General features: G+C 46.6%; 1 protein-coding gene across 1 annotated transcript in view; it reads left to right on the forward strand.

Annotated features, from left to right (window-relative positions):
* GLG1 (golgi glycoprotein 1) overlaps nt 1–22,797 on the forward strand; it is a 219,585-nt gene that overhangs the window by 147,962 nt on the left and 48,826 nt on the right. Inside the window, exons 5-7 of the mRNA XM_044986890.1 lie at nt 17,566–17,769; nt 18,609–18,680; nt 21,926–22,109. Of these exons, the coding sequence (XP_044842825.1) occupies nt 17,566–17,769; nt 18,609–18,680; nt 21,926–22,109 (460 nt within the window). The remainder of the gene's footprint in view (nt 1–17,565; nt 17,770–18,608; nt 18,681–21,925; nt 22,110–22,797) is intronic.

The raw sequence follows: 22,797 nt of genomic DNA on the forward strand, positions 1-22,797 counted from the left end.
AAGTCCGGGACCCATTAAGCTCCAGATGGGGAGGTCAGAAGGGAAGGCAGTGGAGGCCAAGGGGAATGGGGGAAGGCAGCGGGAGCCAGGGGCAATGGAGGTGGGTAGTGAGCCCCGCTGCTGCATGGCCAGAACAAGGGGTTGGTGGCTGGGGCGGGGGGGATCAGTGCCCATAGCCAGAACTGGGGGCAGGAACTGTCTGCCTGGAGCCATGAATTGGAGCCCTCTGCTACACAGCTAGAGCTGTGGGTCAGCGTTCAGGGCCAGTGTCTGCTGCCACGCAGCCAGAGCCTGGAGATGGGTTCCGGAGCTCAGGGCTGCATGGCCAGAGCCGAGGGTCAGCACTGTCACTGCGCAGCAACTGGAGCCGGTGCTTGCTGCTGCGCTGCTAGGGCCAGGGGTCAGCACCCAGGGCTAGCTCCTGCCACCACTTGGCTGAAGCCCAGGACTAGAGCTTAGGATCAGCGCTTGCTGCCATGTGGCTGGGTTATCAGCACCAGGGGCTGGGGCACCGTGGCTGGAGCTGGGGATTGGTGCCCAAAGCCCTACAGCTGAGACCAGGGGGCCAGTGCCTGGGGCCTGTGCCTGCAGTTGTATGGCCAGGGCCCGGGACTGGAGCCAGGGGCCAGCACCTGGTGCCATGTGGCCGGAACCAGGGTCTGGAGGCTGAAGCCCCATGACTGGAGGCCAGGACTACGTGGCCAGAGCCGGGGAGTCAGCACTCCTCACCCAACTGCCAGAGCCCAGGGCTGTGTGGCCAGGCTCCCGAAGTTCCGCTGCTGGAGCCCACCGCCCAAAACCCTTCCCCCCACCAAGGTAGGTTGAGAACTCATCTTGCTCTTGTAGCGCTGTGCCCTGCCTGTGTCCAGAGATGGTGCAGGGTGGCGCGTGTAGGAGCAAAGGGAAGGGCGGGAGAGGGGCCGATGGTCCCCATGCCCCCGCCCATCACCACTCAGGAAGCTGTCATAGCCTCATGAATAGTCCCGGCCACAATTGAGAAACACAGGCATAGACCCTTCCTTTAGTGATGGAAGGGTTTTTTCAGTCTCTAGTTAATTCACCTCTCTGAGCAGGTAGTTAGGTCAGCAGCATCATTCTTCTGCTCATCTAGCCGCATGTAGACTGAGAGTTAGGTTGGCTTAACTGCAGCTCTGAGTTAAGAATTTGTCATTTAATGACAGCAGTGTAGCTCGTCGCTCTAAATTTTTAAGTGTAGACCAGGCCTAAGACTCTCTTCCAGCCCTTGTCTCTCCTTTACTGTAAAGTATCAGAGGGGTAGCCGTGTTAGTCTGGATCTGTAAAAGCAGCAAAGAGTCTTGTGGTACCTTATAGACTAACAGACGTTTTGGAGCATGAGCTTTCGTGGGTGAATACCCACATGCATGCATCCGACGAAGTGGGTATTCACCCACGAAAGCTCATGCTCCAAAATGTCTGTTAGTCTGTAAGGTGCCACAAGACTCTTTGCTGCTTTTCTGTAAACTGTCTCCTCTGGTTTATCCCTTTATCTGCACTCTAGTCCATTTTATTCCATCTCATCATTTCTTCTGCCTTGTTGCTTGTTTTGCCCTCGATCTACTGGGTTGTACCTCCTGCTGTTCTGTTTCTTGTGTGGGCAACAAAGCGCAATGTATGTTTCCTGATTTCAGACTTCATTTTGCTGCATGTATCAGAAAGGAGCGCATTTGGAAAGCAGTAAAAGCAGGGGTGAGCTGGAGCCGGTTCGCACCGGTTCGCGCGAACCCGTTGTTAAATTTAGAAGCGGTTTTAGAACCGCTTGTTAACTGGCATCCCTGGGAGGGAAGCTTTGATGGGCTCTGGCTGGGAAGCCTGTAATTCCTTCTCCCGGCTGCCGGGGGGCGCTGCGCTGTGCTGCGAGAGCCATGTGAGCTGCCTCCTGGCCCTGTTGCTGCTCCTGCTCTTTGGACCTCTGGCCCTGGGGCTCCTGCTGCTGCCTGGTGAGTCCCCGGCTACGTCCTGCTGCTCCCAGCCCCCCCCCCCCCGTGTGAGTGTCTGTGCCCCTCCCCCGCCTTCCCTGCCCCCAGCCAGCCCCTGCCCCACCCCCTGCCCCCAGCCACCCCCTGCCCCCAGCCACCCCCTGCCCACAGCCAGCCACAGCCCCCAGCCAGCCGCCTGCCCACAGCCACCCGCAGCCACCCCCTGCCCACAGCCAGCCGCCTGCCCACAGCCACCCGCAGCCACCCCCTGCCCCCAGCCACCCCCTGCCCACAGCCAGCCGCCTGCCCACAGCCACCCGCAGCCAGCCCCTGCCCACAGCCGCCCCCTGCCCCACCCCCTGCCCACAGCCACCCGCAGCCAGCCCCTGCCCGCAGCCAGCCCCTGCCCACAGCCAGCCGCCTGCCCACAGCCACCCGCAGCCAGCCCCTGCCCACAGCCGCCCCCTGCCCCACCCCCTGCCCACAGCCACCCGCAGCCAGCCCCTGCCCCCAGCCAGCCCCTGCCCACAGCCACCCGCAGCCCCGCCCTCTGCCCACAGCCGCCCTCTGCCCACAGCCAGCCCTTGCCACAGCCACCCTCTGCCCGCAGCCAGCCTCTGCCTGCAGCCCCTGCCACAGCCACCCCCTGCCTGCAGCCAGCCTCTGCCCACAGCCGCCCGCAGCCACCCCCTGCCCGCAGCCCACCCGTCTGCATCACCTGCCCACAGCCAGCCCGTGTCACTCCCTGCCTCCAGCTAGCCCTGCCCCACGCCCCTATCTGCAGCCAGCCCCACATCCACTGGTGCCCTGCAGTTCCCAGGGCAGTAACCCTGCACACCTGCTTTAATGAGGGGGGGGCAGGGAGCAGCTGGGACCCACACATGTGCACACCCTAGAGTGACCAGACAGCAAGTGTGAAAAATCGGGACGGGGGTGAGGGGTAATAGGAGCCTATATAAGAAAAAGACCCAAAAATTGAGACTGTCCCTGATCACCACCCACACATGTGAAACGGAGCTCATTTCTAGTTCAGCCCCATCTTTTTAAAAAAGAACTTTAGGTAGGGTTAAAATACATCTGTATTTTCCTGGACATGTCAGGCTTTTCGGTTCTTAATCACCTCCTGGGAAAATATGGACGTATGGTAACCCTATTGGTACAAAAAATACATGCTGTCGCACATCCCTTAAATCAGAACTTTTTATAGGGAACCCGTTGTTAAATCAGAACTTTTTATAGGGAACCCGTTGTTAAGATTTTGGCAGCTCATCACTGAGTAAAAGTGCCATTGTATATTACAGCTGCATGCTTGGCCCATTTTCTGCTGACAGTGATCATACTTATGTCTCCTTTCCTCTTACCTGGATGTTGTGCTGTGTCATGAGTTTGGTTCCCTGGTGTTTAATCCCTACTTTGTTTTATACAATAGAAGCTTAATGTGGTACTCTTTTCACTGAGAATTGTGGTGGCAGCTGAACCTTTCTCCTTCAGATCTGTCAACATAAGCCAGCCATTTCTCTGACCTTTGTCTACACACACATGTGCACCAGTTTAACTAAATGTGTGTGATTCAACCTGTTTAGTTTAAACTGATGCAAATTTGTATCTAGACAAAGCCTCTTTCTGAGCTGGCGTAGGTACTGTTTTCTTCCCATGGGCATTAAAAGTGACATCAGTTTAAAAAAAAAATCACATTTCTCTCAGGGTAGTTTACTTGCTAGTGTTATAGGTAACATTTAAGATTACTGTAAGAGATATTAGAGGAATATAATATTTCTTTTTTTTTCTGTTTTTCAATTAGCTTTGGGCCTAGTCAGTATCACTGTTGTGTCGGTCTTTAACACAGCTACAGAGTAGAGAAAAACAAAGTTAAATAGGAAAATATGATAGTTAAAAAGAAGACATGAGTGAAGGGTTGCATAGTTCCTTGCGCTACCTTTAACTTTTTTTTTTTTTTAAACTGACTAGACTTCAAATAGACAGCATCTCTTTAATTTTGGTTTCCACTACAGGCTAATTAAAGCTGCTAAAGTGGGACTTGTAGTAGACCCACTGGGAAATGGTTGGTTTTCTATAGATTAGTTATTTTGGTTCAGTCGGGTCATCTGTCTGGCTTCTTGTGCTAGCTATTGACTACTTGCACAGCACTCGGCTTCAACGACAGATATACTGGTCAGTTTGACTTTCTGCCTTTCCTACACAAGCACAATGCAGGTGTTTCTGCTCCAGCTGGCTAGAGGGGGTTACTGGACAGCAATAGGAAGCACCTAGTCCCTGTGTTATCTCAGAACAAGTATTTGCTGCCCCTACCCCATTGGCGCAGCTTCCCATCTTTACTTTATCTATTTTCTCCCAATCTCTGCACTGTGTCCTCCACTCCTTGGTTTTCTTTTGTCCCCTTTTCATTCCTAGCTCACCCCAGTGCTTCTGCAACTAGAGCAACAGGAATTTTATGCACAAGTCAAATTTTACTCTTTAGTACCACCCAATGTTCCCCACTCCCTTGGGGTTTTTTGAAAATGAGAGGGAGAAGTAAACACCAACAGGAATTGCACGTACAGGTTGAATTTTGCATAGGTCACATTTTACAGAAATCTGTTTTAGGAATGCTTTAGAACTTTAAAACTATCCTTTGTCTGTCTGGGGGAAAAAAGGTGTCTTGGGCATCAAATCCAACCAAGATGGCCTTAAAAAGAGGGAAACATTAAAACTAATACATTGTAAAAGTTCTAAAAATTACCTTAAATGCCATATTTTAAATTTTTTCAATGCATTCCATAGATTGAAATGCTCTGTTCCTCCTGGGGAAAGATGGTTAGCCCCCTTTTTTCGATGAACTAAAGTTTCCATTTCTAACTTGGCAGGATTTCAAGATATTGGACTATAAATCTGTCTGTGCTGGAATGAATTACCTATCTGTTTTTCAGACCTGTGCAATGTTAGGTGAAATTCCCAATTTGTGGGTAGTGGGAGAGAAGAGGCGCATTTTTCCAGCATGTTGATATTTTTTTAAATGGCTGGAAGCTGTTGTGTATCCTTTAGAATTTTGGAAATACTTCTGGCAAAGATGCATTAGCAAGCAGAGTGCTGGTGTAGGTGTATGATAAATGCAATTTATCACATGGCTCTGCACTGCAGCTAGAGCTTAATGAGTAATGCAGTCATTCTGAACTCATGCCAGTTATTTTTTGTCACCTTTCTGTGTGCTTCTGTCAAACTGCGTTAAAATACTATTATGGTTGCATGTTTAAGTACACTAGTCAAGAAATGACTCTTCCACATAGTCTATTTTCTTTCTAATGCTATAATTACATGAGCACTATTCCTGGAGAACACTGTATACTATTCAACATTAGAAAATCTTCTTATCTTTTCTTTCTGGTATATTAAGCTATTTTCACTGTCAGACTGAAGCAGTTAACTTGGATTTTTGTATAATTTAAGATACTCTTCTCTATGGTATGGATTTAATGATTTAGTCAGCAACCATATTCTATAGTCAGCATTTTAAAGAAATTGGTAGCTAAAGTTAAGCTCCTGAATTGCATATTTAGGCACTGAAAGAAGTAGCTTGATTTTCAAAAGTTCCAAGCTTCTTGCAGCTCCTATTGATTTTCATGTGAAGTCAGAGCAGCAGGGAGCTTGGCACTTGAGAAAATCAGGCTTCTTTCAGTGCCTGAATGTGCAATTCAGAGGAGCATAACTTTAGAACCAATTTTTAAAAAGCTTGGTCTATATATTTTCCTCAAACAGCAGCTCAGTCTTATGCACTTATGAGTAGGTGACACAGTTAACTATTATGCTAATTTAGTTACAAACTTAAATGGCCTATGTATGTCTGCAAACTTCCACTGTTCTGTTGAACTGGATAGATGGTAAATTTAAAAGCAGTTTAGTGTGTATTTTAAATGACTGGAATACAGAGTAATGCAGAGTATGAAAGATACATATTTATCCAAGGTCGTAGAACATTTGTGAACTAGTATGTGATCATGTATTCATGATATTATTTTATTACATAGATGTATTCATGATATTACAGTAACTCCTCACTTAAAGGTGTCCCGGTTAACGTTGTTACATTGCTGATCAATTAGGGAACATGCTCGTTTAAAGTTGTCTAATGTCGTTTGGCAGCTGCCTGCTTTGTCCGCTGCTTGCAAGAAGAGCAGCCCGTTGCAGCTAGCTGGTGGGGACTTGTAACCAGAGTGGACCAGCAGCCCCCCATCAGCTCCCCCTATCAGCTCCCTGCTCCCCTAAGTTCCCTGTGCTGCAGCCGCCCAGCAGGCTATCATTTGCTGGCAGTTCAGCTGTCCCTCCCCACACTGCCATGTGCTGCTCCCAGAGACTCCTGCTTGCTATGCGGGGTGTGTGTGTGTGCGTGTGTGTGTAATGTCAGGGTGTCCCCCTTCCCCCTGCTCCTGCACCCTGCTTACCTCTTCTCCATATAGAGCAGGGAGGGGACATGGAGGGAGAGAGACAGAGGCCTTGTCTACACTACAAGACTATTTCGAATCAACTTAGTTCGAATTTGTGGATTCGACCTTATGAAGTCGAATTTGTGTATCCATACTAAATACACTAATTCGAATTTCTGAGTCCACATTCACGGGGCCAGCGTCGACTTTGGAAGCGGTGCACTGTGGGAAGCTATCCCACAGTTCCCGCAGTCCCCGCTGCCCATTGGAATGCTGGGTAGAGCCCCCAATGCCTGCTGGGGGGAGAAATGTGTCAAGGGTGGTTTTGGGTAAGTGTCGTCATTGAACCGTCAATCACAACCTCCCTCCCTCCCTCCTTGAAAGCGCCTGCGGGCAATCTGTTCGTGCACTTTTCTGGTCAGTGACAGCGCGGACGCCACAGCACTGCAAGCACGGAGCCCGCTGCGATCATCGCCGTTTTCTCCTCCTCGCACTTTATCGTCCACCTCTTCCACAGTCAGCTGATGAGAAATTGGGCTACTTTTCAATGGTGCTGCAAGCACTGGGGGACCATAGGGGACGTTTTACAAACATCAACGTCGGGTGGCCGGGCAAGGTTCATGATGCGTGTGTTTTCAGGAACTGTGGGCTGCTCAGACGCCTGCAGGAAGGTAGTTTCTTCCCGGACCACGAAATAACTGTTGTGGATGTGCAGATGCCTATAGTCATCCTCGGGGACCCAGCCTGCCCGCTAATGCTCTTGCTCATGAAGCCCTATACAGGCGCCTGGGACAGCGACAAGGAACTCTTCAAATACCAGCGAGCAGCGAGCAGCGTGACCTGTGACTGTTCAGTTTCTTTACAGAGAAGCTGAACCTGCCCCTGTTTCTTTACCCAGTTACTGTTGACTCTCCTCTTCGGTTACATACCCCGTTCACCCCGTTACCCCCACTTCCAGCACACGTGTAAAAATAAAATACATGTCCCATTATTACTTAACAAAGGTTTCTTTATTCATGACTTTTCGTGAAAAGGTTGAAACTGGGACGCAGGCTGTGCTGGGTAGGGTGTGCGGTGATGTAAAGACCGCCTCTAAAGTCAAGGAATGACAGGCTCCTGCTCCTAGAGCGGTCCGCAGTGCCGGAATGCTTCTTTCAACGGAGCCTGCCATCCCTCTTTATGGAATTCTGTGTGCGGGCGGATATGTGACCTTGTGGTGGAGGAGGACGGATACAGATTCCTCAGCTGCGTGACTCAGCGGTCCAGGACAAGGACCGCTGTATAAGATCTGTAACCGCCCTCCCCCGCTGCAAAGTCACATCTCCCCCGCCCACACAGATCCTGGAAACCACCTCCAAAAACCGACCAGGGTGCCTACTGACTGCACCGTGTGTGTGACCCGCTGCTGATCCTGCCCCCGTGTCTGTACCCTGGGAAAGGTGACTGTCCTATGCAATTAACCACCCCCTTCCCCACGCCCCCCATTCAAACACAGTCTTCTTTGAAAAAACATAACGGAAACAGTAATTAACAGCAAAGCATTTTTATTAATTAAGTAGACAGTTAGGGGATGGGACTGGGATTGGGACTACTGTGAGTCTGGAAGTGAAGGACTTCGGCAAATGTAGGGTATGAGAGCTTTTAGGTACTTGAGCACTGTGCTGTGGTGCAGTGACAGTATTCACGTCCCCGGCCGCCCCTCCTCCTGATTATTTTCGGTGAGGGGGGTATGGGACTGTGTGGCAGGGGAGTGCGGTTGCAGATACACTGCAGGGTGTCTCTGTCCTCCTGCGGTCCTGCAGAACATCCACAAGGCGCCTGAGCGTGTCCGTTTGCTCCCTCACTAGTCCAAGCAGCGTTTCAGTCGCCTGCTTGTCTTCCTCATGCCACCTCTCCTCCCGTTCGCTGTGTGAGCGCTGGCACAGAGAGACGGTCTCCCTCCACTGGCTCTGCTGGTCCGCCTCTGCTAGGTAGCAGCCCATACGTTCCTCGAACATCTTGTCCCTTGTCTTTTTCTTTCGCCGCCTAATCTTTGCCAGCCTCTGCGAGGGGGATGCCGTGGCAGGTCTGGAGACAGAGGAAGCTGTGAGATGGGAAACAGGGAGTGAGTTCCTTGCAAAGATACATTTTTGCGAACAATTAACTGAGTCTAGGCTGTCTCTGTGAATTCTGGGTTGAGACCCCTGTGCCTGCTGGGGCAGAAATCATTTTCGCGGTGGATTCTGGGTAAATGTCGCCAGTCATTCCTTCCTCCGGGAAAGCAACGGCAGACAATCATTTCAAGCCCGTTTTCCCAGAATTGCCCTGGCATACGCCATAGCGTGGCAACCATGGACACTGTTTTGCCTTTTGTGTATGTCACCGTATGTGTACTAGATGCCGCTGACAGAGGCGGGCCAGCAGCGCTACACAGCAGCATGCTTTTGCTTTTGCATGACAGCAGAGATGGTTACCAGCCATATTGTACCATCTACCATACCATAAATTGGTAATAAGATGGTAATAAGATGGGCATGTTTACCTGTCCTTTTGCACTGCCCCATTTGGTGCTGTCATAAGTGCCCCTGGCCGAGCAGCCAGGGGCGCAAAAGCAAAAATTGGGAATGACTCCCTGAGTCAATCCCTCCTTTTTGGTATCTAAAAATAGAATCAGTCCTGCCTAGATTATGGGCAAGTGTACTAGAGAACCACTGTATCATAGAACCAGAGAGCACAGCTGCTCTGTGTCCGATCCTGCATAAATTATGAGCTGTATGCTATTCACAGGGGGTGCTCCTGCAACAACACCACCTGTTCATTCCATTCTTACCCCAGCCTTCCTGGGCTACCATACCATTGTCCCCCCACTTGTGTGATGAAGTAATAAAGAATGCAGGAATAAGACACAGTGACTTGTTTGTGAGAAATGAGTGGAAGGAAGCCTCCAGCTGCAATGATAGTCCAGGCAGGACATTAAGGAGTGTGGATGAAGGAGCCCATCATCCCTCTGCTAGTCCAGGGGCAATTGAATCTTTTATTTACAATGAAGGGTGGGGGCTGATGGAGCTCAGCCCCCTGTTGCAATGATGAGGACGGTTACCAGCCATATTGCACCATCTGCCATCAAAAATTAGGGACAGGCACCCTTGATCGACCTTACTGATGCTAGTCGGCATGGTTACCAGCCCTTTTGCACTGCCCCATGTGCCAATAGGCTGATGATGAGGACGGATTTCCATCTTTTTGTACCATCAGCCATCCATAGCGTGGGGGGAGCAAGGATGTTGGTGTTGAGTGCTGCACCATCGCGTCTATCTGCAGCATTCAGTAAAGATAGGGTGACATGTAAAAGAGTCAACAGAGGATTGTTTTCACTTCTGGTGGTGGGTGGGGTGTGTGCGCAAATTGCCGAACTATGCCCTGACCCACCGCAGACACTGTGTTTGACCCTAGAAGCATTTGGAGCTCATCCAAGAATGCAAATACTTTTCGGAGACAGCAGGAACTGTGGGATACCTTGCGTCCTCATTCCCCCCTCCCTCCATGAGCGTCCATTATATTCTTTGGCTTTCCGTTACGCTCGTCACGCAGCTGCGTGCTGAGTCTGTGCTATGCCGTCTGTCCGTAGATTTTTTAAAAATACTTTGGACCAGGCGTAAAATTACAGTAATTACCCTAATTAGATGCAGGAGTCTCCGAGCGAGATCACCCTGAGGAGGGTCACTGAAGGAGATAGAGCGCATGCTGCGTGAAAGCTAGCACGAACCAGGGTCCGATGCAGCCGTGCTCGGGGAGGCAGTGCTCCCTGAGTACCTCATGAAAGCCTTGCGCGGAAAACTGTGCTACCACGGAGCACCCAATAAGGCAGCTCTCCCCAGGAACCTCCTGCTGATGCTTTTCGATTAACGCAAGGAGAGCTTCGTGGAGATCTCCAAGGATGATTTCTGTTCTATCCCCATATCTAGAGAGACCTCCTTTTCACACAGTTAAGATTCCTGTTATATTAAGAATAAAAGTTAACATGGTTAAAGCACTTACCGACTGCTCCTTCCCCTGATTCAGGGTCCGGGTTAATGGCCGGGGAGGGTTGTTGGGGGATCTCCGTGACGGTGATGAATAGATCCTGGCTGTCGGGGAAACCAGCGTTGTAAGCGCTCTCGCCTGCCTCGTCCTCCACAAACCCTTCCTCATCTTCCCCGTCCGCGAACATCACCGAGGAACTGGCCGTCGACACTGTCCCATCGTCAGAGTCCACGGTCACTGGTGGGGCAGTGGTGGCAGGCTCCGTAGCGTCCGTTTGCCGCTTTGATATTTTGGTAGCCTTGTCTGGGATCCTTGATTTTCACGCGGCGCTGCGTTGCATCCCGCCTGTATCCTCTGTCTCTCATGGCTTTGGAGACCTTCTCGTAGGTCTTCGCATTCCCTGTTTTGGAGCGCAGCTCCGAAAGCACAGACTCCTCGCCCCACACACCGATCAGATCGAAGAGTTCCCAGTCAGTCTATGCTGGGTCCCTCTTTCTATTCACAGATAACATGAACTCCTCTGCTGGAGAGCTCTGCATCGTTGCAGGTGCTGCGGAGCTCGCCCCGATGTCCAGCCAGGACGTCAGATTCAAAGTGCCCAGACAGGAAAATGAATTCAAATTTTCCTGGGTCATTTCCTGTGTGGCTGCTCAGAGCATCGAAGCTCGGACTGCTGTCCAGAGCGTCAACAGAGTGGTGCACTGTGGGATAGCTCCCGGAGCTACTAAGTTCGATTTGCATCCACACCTAGCCTAATTCGAGCTAGCCATGTCGAATTTAGCGTTACTCCACCTGTCGGGGTGGAGTACCAAATTCGAACTAAAGAGCCCTCTAGTTCGAATTAAATGGCTTCCTGGTGTGGACGGTTGAGCGGTTAGTTCGAATTAACGCTGCTAAATTCGAATTAAAGTCCTAGTGTAGACCAGGCCAGAGAGAGCTTGGGGCAGCAGCTGCTCTCTCAGCTTCCTGATCCACTTAAAAAGACAATGCACTTAAGAGTGGGTCAGCTTACTTAAAGGGGCAGTGCGCATCTTTCTCTCTTTCTCTCCCACACACAAGGTGTGTGTCTGTCTCTGTCTGCTATGCTGTCTCCCCTCCCCCGTGTTCGTGCTGCCTTGTGTGAGAGGCTACATTAACAACAATGTGTTAACCCTTGAGGGCTCAGCCAAGTGGTAGTTCATCATTTAGCAGCAAGACATTCCCTGTGAAATATTTCACCCTCTCCCACCCTCTAACTTCACCACATCAATCAAGCTTCACAATCATCATAGCCATGAACAATATTAAATTGTTTAAAACATATACTGTGTGTATAGCTATATAATATATCGTTTTTTGTCTGGTGAAAAAAATTTCCCTGAAACCTAACCCCCCCATTTACATTGATTCTTATGGGGAAATTGGATTTGCTTAACATCATTTCGCTTAAAGTTACAATGTTAAGCGAGGAGTTACTGTATTTTATTATTTTAGTTAACTCTTTTAATAGGTTGTATACATACAAATAAAATAGCTTCCATCCGGTTCATGTACCTAATGTGCACTGAAGTCTTTATATGAAGTTTTAATTAAAGAAAATCCCATGGTATGAGGAAATCTTGAATAAAGTGCTCTATAGTTCTTCTGCCTTAGGGCTAGAAACCATACCCTTCCTAGGTAGGAAAAGTTTTCATTGTCTCATGCCCCAACAAAGAGGGGATGCCATTTAGATTTGGTATTGGTGAGTAGTGAGGACCTCATAGAAGAAATGGTTGTAGGGGACAACCTTGGTTTGAGTGATCATGAGCTAATTCAGTTAAAACTAGATGGAAGGATAAACAAAAATAGATCTGGGACTAAGGATTTTTATTTCAAAAGGGCTAACTTTAAAGAATTAAGGAAATTAGTTAGGGAAGTGGATTGGACTGAAGAACTTGTGGATCTAAAGGCGGAGGAGGCCTGGAATTACTTCAGGTCAAAGTTGCAGAAACTATCAGAAGCCTGCATCCCAAGAAAGGGGAAAAAAAATCATAAGCAGGAGTTGTAGACCAAGCTGGATGAGCAAGCATCTCAGAGAGGTGATTTAAAAAAAAGCAGAAAGCCTACAAGGAGTGGAAGATGGGAGGGATTAGCAAGGAAAGCTACCTTATTGCGGTCAGAACATGTAGGGATGAAGTGAGAAAGGCTAAAAGCCATGTAGAGTTGGACCTTGCAAAGGGAATTAAAACCAATAGTAAAAGGTTCTATAGCCATATAAATAAGAAGAAAACAAAGAAAGAAGAAGTGGGACTGCTAAACACTGAGGTTGGAATGGAGGTTAAGGATAATCTAGGCATGGCCCAATATCTAAATAAATACTTTGCCTCAGTCTTTAATAAGGCTAATGAGGAGCTTAGGGATAATGGCAGGATGACAAATGGGAATGAGTATATGGAGGTAGATATTACCACATCCGAGGTAGAAGCCAAACTCGAACAGCTTAATGGGACAAAATCGGAGGGCCCAGATAATCTTCATCCAAGAATATTAAAGGAACTGGCACATGAAATTGCAAGCCCATTAGCAAGAATTTTTAATGAATCAGTAAACTCAGGGGTTGTACTGTACGACTGGAGAATTGCTAACATAGTTCCTATTTTTAAAGAAAGGGAAAAAAAAGTGATCCGAGTAACTATAGGTCTGTTAGTTTGACATCTGTAGTATGTAAGGTCTTGGAAAAAAATTTGAAGGAGAAAGTAGTTAAGGACATTGAGGTCAATGGTAATTGGGACAAAATACAACATGGTTTTACAAAAGGTAGATTGTGCCAAACCAACCTGATCTCCTTCTTTGAGAAGATAACAGATTTTTTAGACAAAGGAAACACAATGGATCTAATTTACCTCGATTTCAGTAAGGCATTTGATACGGTTCCACATGAGGAATTATTAGTTAAATTGGAAAAGATGGGGATCAATATGAAAATTGAAAGGTGGATAAGGAACTGGTTAAAGGGGAGAGTACAACATGTCATACTGAAAGGTGAACTGTCAGGCTGGAAGGAGGTTACTAGTGGAGTTCCTCAGGGATCAGTTTTGGGACCAATCTTATTTAATCTTTTTATTACTGACCTTGGCACAAAAATGCGGGAATGTGCTAATAAAGTTTGCAGATGACACAAAGCTGGGAGGTATTGCTAACACAGAGAAGGACCAGGATATCATACAAGAAGATCTGGATGACCTTGTAAACTGGAGTAATAGTAATAGGATGAAATTTAATAGTGAAAAGTACAAGGTCATACATTTAGGGAGTAATAACAAGAATTTTAGTTATAAATTGGGGACGCATCAGTTGGAAGTAACAGAGGAGGAAGAGGAGGACCTCGGAGTATTGGTTGATCACAGGATGACTATGAGCCGTTTCAAACTGGAATGGGTACAAAGAAGGGCCACTAGAATGATCCGAGGAATGGAGAGCCTGTCGTATGAAAGGAGACTTGAGGAGCTTGGTTTGTTTTCATTAACCAAAAGAAGGATAAAAAGAGATATGATTGCACTCTTTAAATATATCAGAGGGATAAATACCAGGGAAGGAGAGGAAGTATTTCAGCTCAGTGCTAATGTGGACACGAGGACAAACGGATATAAATTGTCAGTCAGGAAATTTAGGCTTGAAATTAGACGAAGGTTTCTAACCATCAGAGGAGTGCAATTCTGGAACAGCCTACCGAGGGAAACAGTGGGGGCGAAGGACCTCCATGACTTTAAGATTAAGCTGGATAAGTTTATGGAGGGGATGGTATGATAGGATAACGGGTTTAGTCAATAGGTCAATAACGTGCCACACTGGTAATTAGTACAAAGGGTCAATGTTGGGATATTGTTAGCCTTTTCCAGAGGGTCTGGCTGGAGAGTCTTGCCCACATGCTCGGGGTTCAGCTGATCGCCATATTTGGGGTCGTGAAGGAATTTTCCTCCAGGGTAGATTGGCAGTGGCCCTGGAGGTTTTTCGCCTTCCTCCGAAGCATGGGGCAGGGGTCGCTTGCTGGTGGATTATCTGCTACTTGAAGTCTTTAAATCATGATTTGGAGCATTCAACAGCAGAGTCAAGGGAGAGAATTAGTTCAGGAGTGGGTGGATCGGGTTATGTGGCCTGCATCTTGCAGGAGGTCAGACTAGATGATCATAATGGTCCCTTCTGATCTTGAATTCTATGATTCTATGATTCTATGTGATATGGCCGTTAAAAAGGCTAATGCGGTTTTAGGATGCATCAGGTGAGGTATTGCCAGCAAAGATAAGGAGGTGTTAGTACCGTTATATAAGGCACTGGTGAGACCTCATCTGGAATATGGTGTGCAGTTCTGGTCTCCCATGTTTAAGCAGGATGAATTCAAACTGGAACAGGTTCAGAGACGGGCTACTAGGATGATCCGAGGAATGGAAGACCTGTCTTATGAAAGGAGACTGAAAGAGCTTGGCATGTTTAGCCTAACCAAAAGAAGGTTGAGGGGGCATATGATTGCTCTTTATAAATATATCAGAGGGATTAATATTAGGGAGGGAGAGGAATTATTTAAGCTTAGTACCAATGTGGACACAAGAACAAATGGATATAAACTGGACACTAGGAAGTTTAGACTTGAAATTAGAGGAAGGTTTCTAACCATCAGAGGAGTGAAGTTCTGGAACAGCCTTCCAAGGGGAGTAGTGGGAGCAAAAGACATATCTGGCTTTAAGACTAAGCTTGATAAGTTTATGGAGGGGATGGTATGATGGGATAGCCTAATGTTGGCAATTAATTGATCTTTGATTATTAGCAGGTAAATATGCTCAGTGGTCTGTGATGGGATGTTAGATGGGGTGGGAGCTGAGTTACTACAGAGAATTCTGGGTGTCTGGCTGGTGAGTCTTCCCCACATGCTCAGGGTTTAGCTGATTGCCATATTTGGGGTCGGGAAGGAATTTTCCTCCAGGGCAGATTGGCAGAGGCCCTGAAGGTTTTTCGCCTTCCTCTGCAGCATGGGGCACGGGTCACTTGCTGGAGGATTCTCTGCAGCTTGAGGTCTTCAAACCACAATTTGAGGGCTTCAGTAACTCAGACATAGGTTAGGGCTTTGTTACAGGAATGGGTGGGTGAGATTCTGTGGCCTGCATTGTGCAGGAGGTCAGACTAGATGATCATAATGGTCCCTTCAGACCTTAAAGTCTATGAGTCTATGAGATGCATGAGAGGATCTTTGAAGCAGAGCTTGCAGCTTGGAAGGCAGGCTGGACCAGGGAGTTGTCAGATGTATTTAAGCCACATTTTATGAAGTTTGTAATATTAAGTGGCTCAATTGCAACGGCTATATGTGCATCATCACGGGGATTTGAGGGAGAAGGTTTGTGTCTAACATGGTTATGGATAAATCAGTAGAGTGGGGTAATATTCTGGCACGATGCCACACGCTAGCAGTGTTCTGTAATGGCACCTGTGAAAGCTGCTGACTCAGCTCAGTTGACACATCCATAAATTGTTTACCTAATATTTTTGGCCATTTTAAAAAAAGTGTCAGTAGTTCTGGGATTGGTGGTGATTTAAGTAACTCGTGGCTTTTGAATTCTGCTTGTGGTCCTATTGTGCCAGTACCAACAAGACAGGTATCAGAGGCTTCCTGAGCCGGGAGAAATGTCGGAACAGGAGGGAATGATGATTGGAAGAATTATGTGGCTTTAACTAGTAATGTTACTGTTTGAAAGATTCCTATTTTGTTCCAACCTCTGCTGCTGTCTGCTCATGGCTGTTATGGTAACACTTGCTTGACCTATAGCGAGGGACTGAAGGAGAGAAGGGCTCACTGTGAATGCATGTTAATGCAGTACACATGAGCAGATTGATTTATCCAAGCAGTCAGATAGGGCACTACTGAACAATTTCCCTTAGAGCAGGTGGTTGTCACACCAAAGCAGCATAGGTTGAAGGAAAGGGGCTGATAGTTGAAAGTCCTCTAGTCATAGAACTCTTCTCAGCTAGCCATCTTGGACAGAGCTCCACCAGAGATGAATTCATATTTTAAGGGCTCAGACTTTCTGAAGACCCCTTAGGTACCTTTTCTTGTTTTAATTTTCTAAGCATGCCCAGCTGTGTGGCTGTGAAAAACTCACTGATCAACATTCTACTGCCTACTTCAGGAGTGCTGGTCAGAAGTGAGTCCTCTTGTGCCATCCTTTGGAAACCAATGAGCTTCCTCAGGTTGCTTGCTATCGTTACTCACGATCCTAAGTTACATTCGGACTCTGTTGAGCCCACTTGGCAGTGGATGTTAGCCTGGAGTTGCTTACCTTATGAGACTCAGTGCAGTATTGGATGCTTTGACTTTTTTAGCACTGAGAATCCTAGATTGCTAAATGCTCCTTTGTGAATGCTTAACATCCCTAATTATCAGTGACCAGAGTGAAGGCCACATTGACAGAGCAGCTTTCTAATTCCTCCCTTCCCCGAAATATGTTCCTTTAATGTGACACTGCTACTTGCTGTTGCCATGGTGATAAGAAGGCTATGTCAGATTAAAGATAACTTGGCCATTTTGGTAAACTGCTCTAAGCAGTGTGTCTAAATGGTGATAATCTCATTAAATCACATTAAAGCAAACCCAGAAGCATTGAAGGAGGCTACACTACTGTGAACCATCAGCACATCAGCAGTCTGTTATGATACGGTATGTGGATCATGCCGCGCAAGACTGTTGGATTACAAAGAGAGATGGGGCCAGTGAATACAAAGCAGATCACTTTGCAGTTTAATTTTGTTTGGCCACTCCTGGCTTGGAGCATGATGGTGGGGTATCTCTCTCTCCTCTCAATCTGAATTTGGGAGCCAGCTATTTCCAGACTTTGTGAATTGTTGCTCCTACCAACTGTATGAATGTCCATGCACTGGAACAGAATGCATGTCTGCATAACTTTCAAGTCTGTATATAAATTGAGTGTCACTTAATTCTGGTGGTAGGTATCTATAAAGGGCTAAAATTATTTGGGCATTCTTAGCCACTTGCTAAGCCTAGTGTGTGGCATGTTTAAGTCAGCATTATGGGCTGTTGGGGTGCAGAATATGGATTTTAACACATTGGATAAATTAAATTGCTAATCGGGCATTTTCCGCATTCCCGTATGTTAGGAAATATTTGTTCTTGTCTTCTGCTCTTGTAAATAATGGATCAAATATCCTATTGGTAAAGGTCTTGATGCAATCTTTTTGTTATGTAGGATGCGCACTCACAAGGAGAGGTGGTGGCCTGCCTGGAGAAAGGGCTAGTAAAGGAGGCAGAGGAGAATGATCCCAGAATTAAGGTTTCTGATGAGTGTAAGAAAGCAATTCTTCGTGTGGCTGAACTCTCCTCTGATGACTTCCACTTGGACCGACACCTGTACTTCGCATGCCGCGATGACCGGGAACGCTTCTGTGAAAATGTGAGTAGCTGGAAGGTATTAGTCCAGTCTTATCCCACAAATCAATGCCTGAAAAGTGTCAAAGGACAGAGAGGAAGATCCCATAATGGCTGAAGTGATTCTGGGAACTACCTGTCAGTCAGCCTTCATACATCCATCTTCTGTGGTGAAACTTGAGCAAGAGATCAACTGTATTAGGCAGCCTTCGGTTACTACTCTGTTCCACTGTCAATAGCATATGACCTCCGTTAAGCATCTCATTTTTGTCAGTCCTTTGAGTGGCTGGAAACAAATTCTCAGTTTTTATTTTTATCTCTGTGGTTTGAGTAGCAGATTTTCTTGTTATTCTAAGCTTTTAGTTAAGCACCTTTGGCACCAGGAACTCCTATGAGGTCTTATGAAAAGTACATTTTGATCTCAGTGTGTGGTTTTAGAGTGGACAGGGGAGGAGAATCTCTGCTCTACTCCCATTCTTGTCATGATGTTGAATTAACGGCAGCTGAAACATCATAGGCTCTGCTAATGGAGCAGTGGCATTGAGTGATGCAGCAGGAAAGCAGACCTATTGCTTTGTTCTGGTTCTCTTGCATTAATAGAAAAGGTATTTTCTCAGCAAAAAGATGGCAGGAGCCAGAGTAAGGAAACTCAGCTGAAATATTTTCCTTTACAAAAAACCACCTTCAATTCTGTGCTATGTTTAACAAACATTAGTGAGTTATTCCCATAATGCACATGAACACTACTTCGTTAGTTCAAAAGCAGGACTTTGGTACAATAGCACAATTCTATTGGATTTTGGTTAGCAAGAGGGTAAGCTGTAAACTATCCTAAATGACCAGTGCTGCTGTTCTGTTTCACAGACTCAGGCTGGAGAAGGCCGGGTTTACAAGTGCCTTTTTAACCACAAGTTTGAAGAATCTATGAGTGAAAAGGTAGGTATCTATTTCAGCTGGGCAAATCCTTTACCCAGCAGTTATCGATCATCCATCCAGCTTACTGACCCTCTGTCTGATTCATCCCTATCCCCGGTATTACTAAATTTACAGTAACCCACTATTAAGCTGGCCAGACAGATATGGGTCCCTTGAATAACTTTGAACAGATGCCTTTAAATTGGGACACTCATGCTTCCAGGTGTTCGCTGATGGTATGGATTGGTTACTTTTGTTTAGTTTTGGGAGTGCTATATTTGGTATATAAAGCATTAGGGATATACAACTGTAGTCCATCTACCAAATCAGGGAAAGCAAAGGCCAGGAAATGCAGGGATCTGGACAAGTAAAGATTTCTCTCCTGTTCTTTGGGTGACTGTTCCTACTTTAAACATTGAATGGTGGTGTTGCTGTTTATCCCTGAAGTTCTAGATAAATGGTGTTGCTTTCATGTGTAGACTAAAACAGATTGTTTTGATGTATCTCTCGATATAGGCATTGCATATTAAACCTATCGCTTTGTCACCAGGCTACTCACCAAGACTACTTCTGCCCCTGCTTTCCCTGCCCTCCCAGCTTAAGACTTCAGTGCCCTGCCTGGTCTGAGCCAGACCCGCTAGCCTGCTGCAGACCCAGACCCAGGTCTGAGCCACGTCCCCTAACAGCTTTAGGCTTAACAGAAAGCAGCTCACAGACATGTTCCTGTCTTTAACACTCAGATGCCCAACTCCCAATGGGGTCCAAACCCCAAATAAATCCGTTTTACTTGTATAAAGCTTATACAGGGTAAACTCATAAATTGTTCGCCCTCTATAACACTGGTAGAGGGATATACACAGCTGTTCCCCACCCACCCCCGGTATTAATACGTACTCTGGGTTAATTAATAAGTAAAAAGTGATTTTATTAAATTCAGAAAGTGGGATTTAAGTGGTTCCAAGTGCTGACAGACAGAACAAAGTGAATTACCAAGCAAAATAAAATTAAAAGATGCAAATCTAAGCCTAGTACAGTAATAAACTGAATACAGATAAAATCTCACCCTCAGAGATGTTTCAATAAGCTTCTTTCACAGACTGGGCACAGTCCTTTCTCCTGGTACAGCCCTTGTTCCAGCTCAGATGGTAGCTAGGGGATTTCTCATGATGGCCAGTCACCATTTTTCTGTTCCACCCACTCACATATCTTTGGCACAAGGTGGGAATCTTTTGTCTCTCTGGGTCTCCCTCTCCCCAGTGGAAAAGTACCAGGTTAAAGACAGATTCCAGTTCAGGTGACATGATCACATGTCACTGTAAGACTTCATTACCCATTTGCCAGCACACGTATACAGGAAGACTTACAAGTAAACCAGAGCCATCTACAGTCAATTGTCCTGGTTAATGGGAGCCATCAAGATTCCAAACCACCATTAATGGCCCACACTTTGCATAACTACAATAGGCCCTCAGAGTTTTATATCTGAAACTAGAAATATGAAATACGAGTGGTACATTTATACAAACAGGATGACGACACTCAGTAGATTATAAGCTTTGTCATGATACCTTACAAGAGATCTTTTGCATGAAACATATTCCAGTTACATTATATTCACACTCATCAGCATATTTCCATAAAATCATATAGAGTGTAACGTCACAGATGCATTGTCTGTGGTAACTGCAGTTTTCCTATTAAACTCTATAGAGAAATTTAGAATTGTAACAAATAAATTTAATCTCACAGATGTGCCAGACTGGAGTTCAAAACCTTTTCTGTCTGTACCTATATTTTCACCTTGTTTAATGGCACATGAACATAAATGCAAGCAATACAGGAGTAATTCAGTCTGGATGCTGTGCAGTATGCTGCCATCGAGTAGCATCCTTGGGACGCTCAATCCAGAATAGTGTAGAAAAGGAGCATCATGATGGGTGAATATGAGTTGTGGGGGAAGAAAGGAGAAAGGATCTTTATCATCCATACTAGAGGTTCTTACTTATAGCTTTAGTGGCATACATGTTTGAGAGGGAGGAACCCCTTCGACTCCCAAAACAGCATCATAACGATTGGGGTTAAAGAGAATTTAAATATCTGTTGTCTGACCAACAGATATTTGGAGATGAGAGGTATCTGGGCAGACCTGCTTTGGGGCTCACTGGAGTGAATGAGCCTGTGATGAGATACCTGGAGGCAATATACCATTGCATTTTCTTCAGATGTTTTAACTGTCTAACAGTTCAGTTAAAATGAGTTGAAATCAAAACTGTAGGAGTAGCGCCTGCTTTTAAGAGTGGCTCCAGCTAAGCATCATTTCTCACAAGTGGCTGCCATTTTTTCCTAAGTATGAGAAAGAGAAGCATTTTCATACCCTCCCAGCATGTGCATATATCCAAAGCAGCAGTGAACTTTTACAAGCTTCAGAGCGGACAGCCTGCACTCTCGCAGCCCAAAGAGCTGGTTTTAAGAGTACCTGGTGTGTTTGAGCGGCAGCAGACTGTGATGGCCTGGAGCTTGCCCCTGTGTGCTCCCTTTTGGTCAGCTGTGGTGCTGCAATGGAGACCTGCCTCACTTCTCTTCACCTGGCTTATAAACAAATGCAGACAGACTCTTTTAAATCAAAGAGCACCCCTTTTCCAAAGGTTTAGTTTATTAACTAGAGCCATAAATATAAGCAGGAGACTCTCTTCTTTCTTGAGTCTGTCTTTGGAAACCTTCTGGGTTCCTCCTTTGGGTTCCTCCTTTCATGGCTTCCTTAAGCAGGAATCCCCAGCTTTCCTCTCGAGAGCTGGGTTCTGTTAGTCAGATTTCCTTGTCCTTCCTAAGCAGGAGCCCTTAGTTCTCTTCTCTGGAGCTGAGGTGTTTTCACCAGCTCTGAGGCCTTTGCCAGTCTCTGCCTTAGCTGGCCGCTGTTCCTTAATCAAGCGTCAGCCTTTCCCTGCTGGTATATCTGGGTGTCTGTGTGCTGTGAGGGAGGAGGCAGCTTGTCCCCAATTGGTTGGAGGAGAGGGGAGTCTTGCCTCGCTCTCTCTGCATGGCTCCTGGCCCCATCCTTTGAGAGGAAATCCTGTCATTCTATCTCTAAACCCCATTCATTCCTGGGACTACTTTCTTTCTCTCCGCGTCCCCTTAGGTCCTTACGTTGGACCTTTCAGCCCCTTAAAGGGCCATGCTATGTTAGAGTGGGCTGACCATTAGGCCCTATGACAGTATATATTTGTACTGATTGACAGCTCAGCTGTTCTAACACTTATCTTCCTCAGTGTCGTGATGCACTGACAACCCGTCAAAAGCTGATTGCTCAGGACTATAAAGTCAGTTATTCACTGGCAAAATCCTGTAAAAGTGACCTGAAGAAGTACCGCTGCAATGTGGAGAACCTTCCCCGGTCCCGGGAAGCCAGGCTTTCCTACCTGCTGATGTGTCTAGAGTCTGCAGTGCACAGAGGTGAGAGGGGTTAGAGTTGGGTAATGTGATTTGCGTGCTTATTTGGAAACTTAGCTACAATAGATTCCACTTAATAGCAATCCCAACATTAACAGCTTTTGCTTAATAGCAACATTTTGCCAGGGGCCGATCCCTTGACTATAATGTTAATGGGATTCAGATGGTGGCAACAGGCATGTTGCTTATTAAGAACTTTTTTTTTGGAAGAAAGCCCTGGCCACAGGCAGGTTTGCAGGGCTGCAGCCAGGGAAGGAAGCAATGGGACGTGCTCAGCACTCACTGCAGGCAAGTTTGTGGGGCTGCAGCCAGGGAAAACCTGACTCAGTGCTTCCTTCCCTGGCTATAGACCCATAAACCTGCCTTCCACTTATTGGCAATTTCCAGATAACAGCAACTTCTATTGCTGGATACCAAGAGGTTACTCATTAAGCAGAATCTTCTATTTTCAAGCTCTGGCTTGTCAGATTAAAATGGAACTGCCTGCTGATGATACTTCCATCAGTGGGGTGTCCCTCATGCAACAGTACTTGATAGAAGACTTGCATATGCCTAAGCTGTTAGAGATTTGGTGGATTGTTTTGTAGCTAAGGTTTGAAATAAAATCTGGCCTGTAACTCTTAATATGTTTGTGGAAGACCATTGCTTATTTTAATTCTTGCATCATGTCAGTGATCTCAGTGTGAAGATT

This window comes from Mauremys mutica, chromosome 14 (genome assembly GCF_020497125.1).
Source record: "Mauremys mutica isolate MM-2020 ecotype Southern chromosome 14, ASM2049712v1, whole genome shotgun sequence".
In the NCBI taxonomy this organism is placed as follows: domain Eukaryota; kingdom Metazoa; phylum Chordata; order Testudines; family Geoemydidae; genus Mauremys; species Mauremys mutica.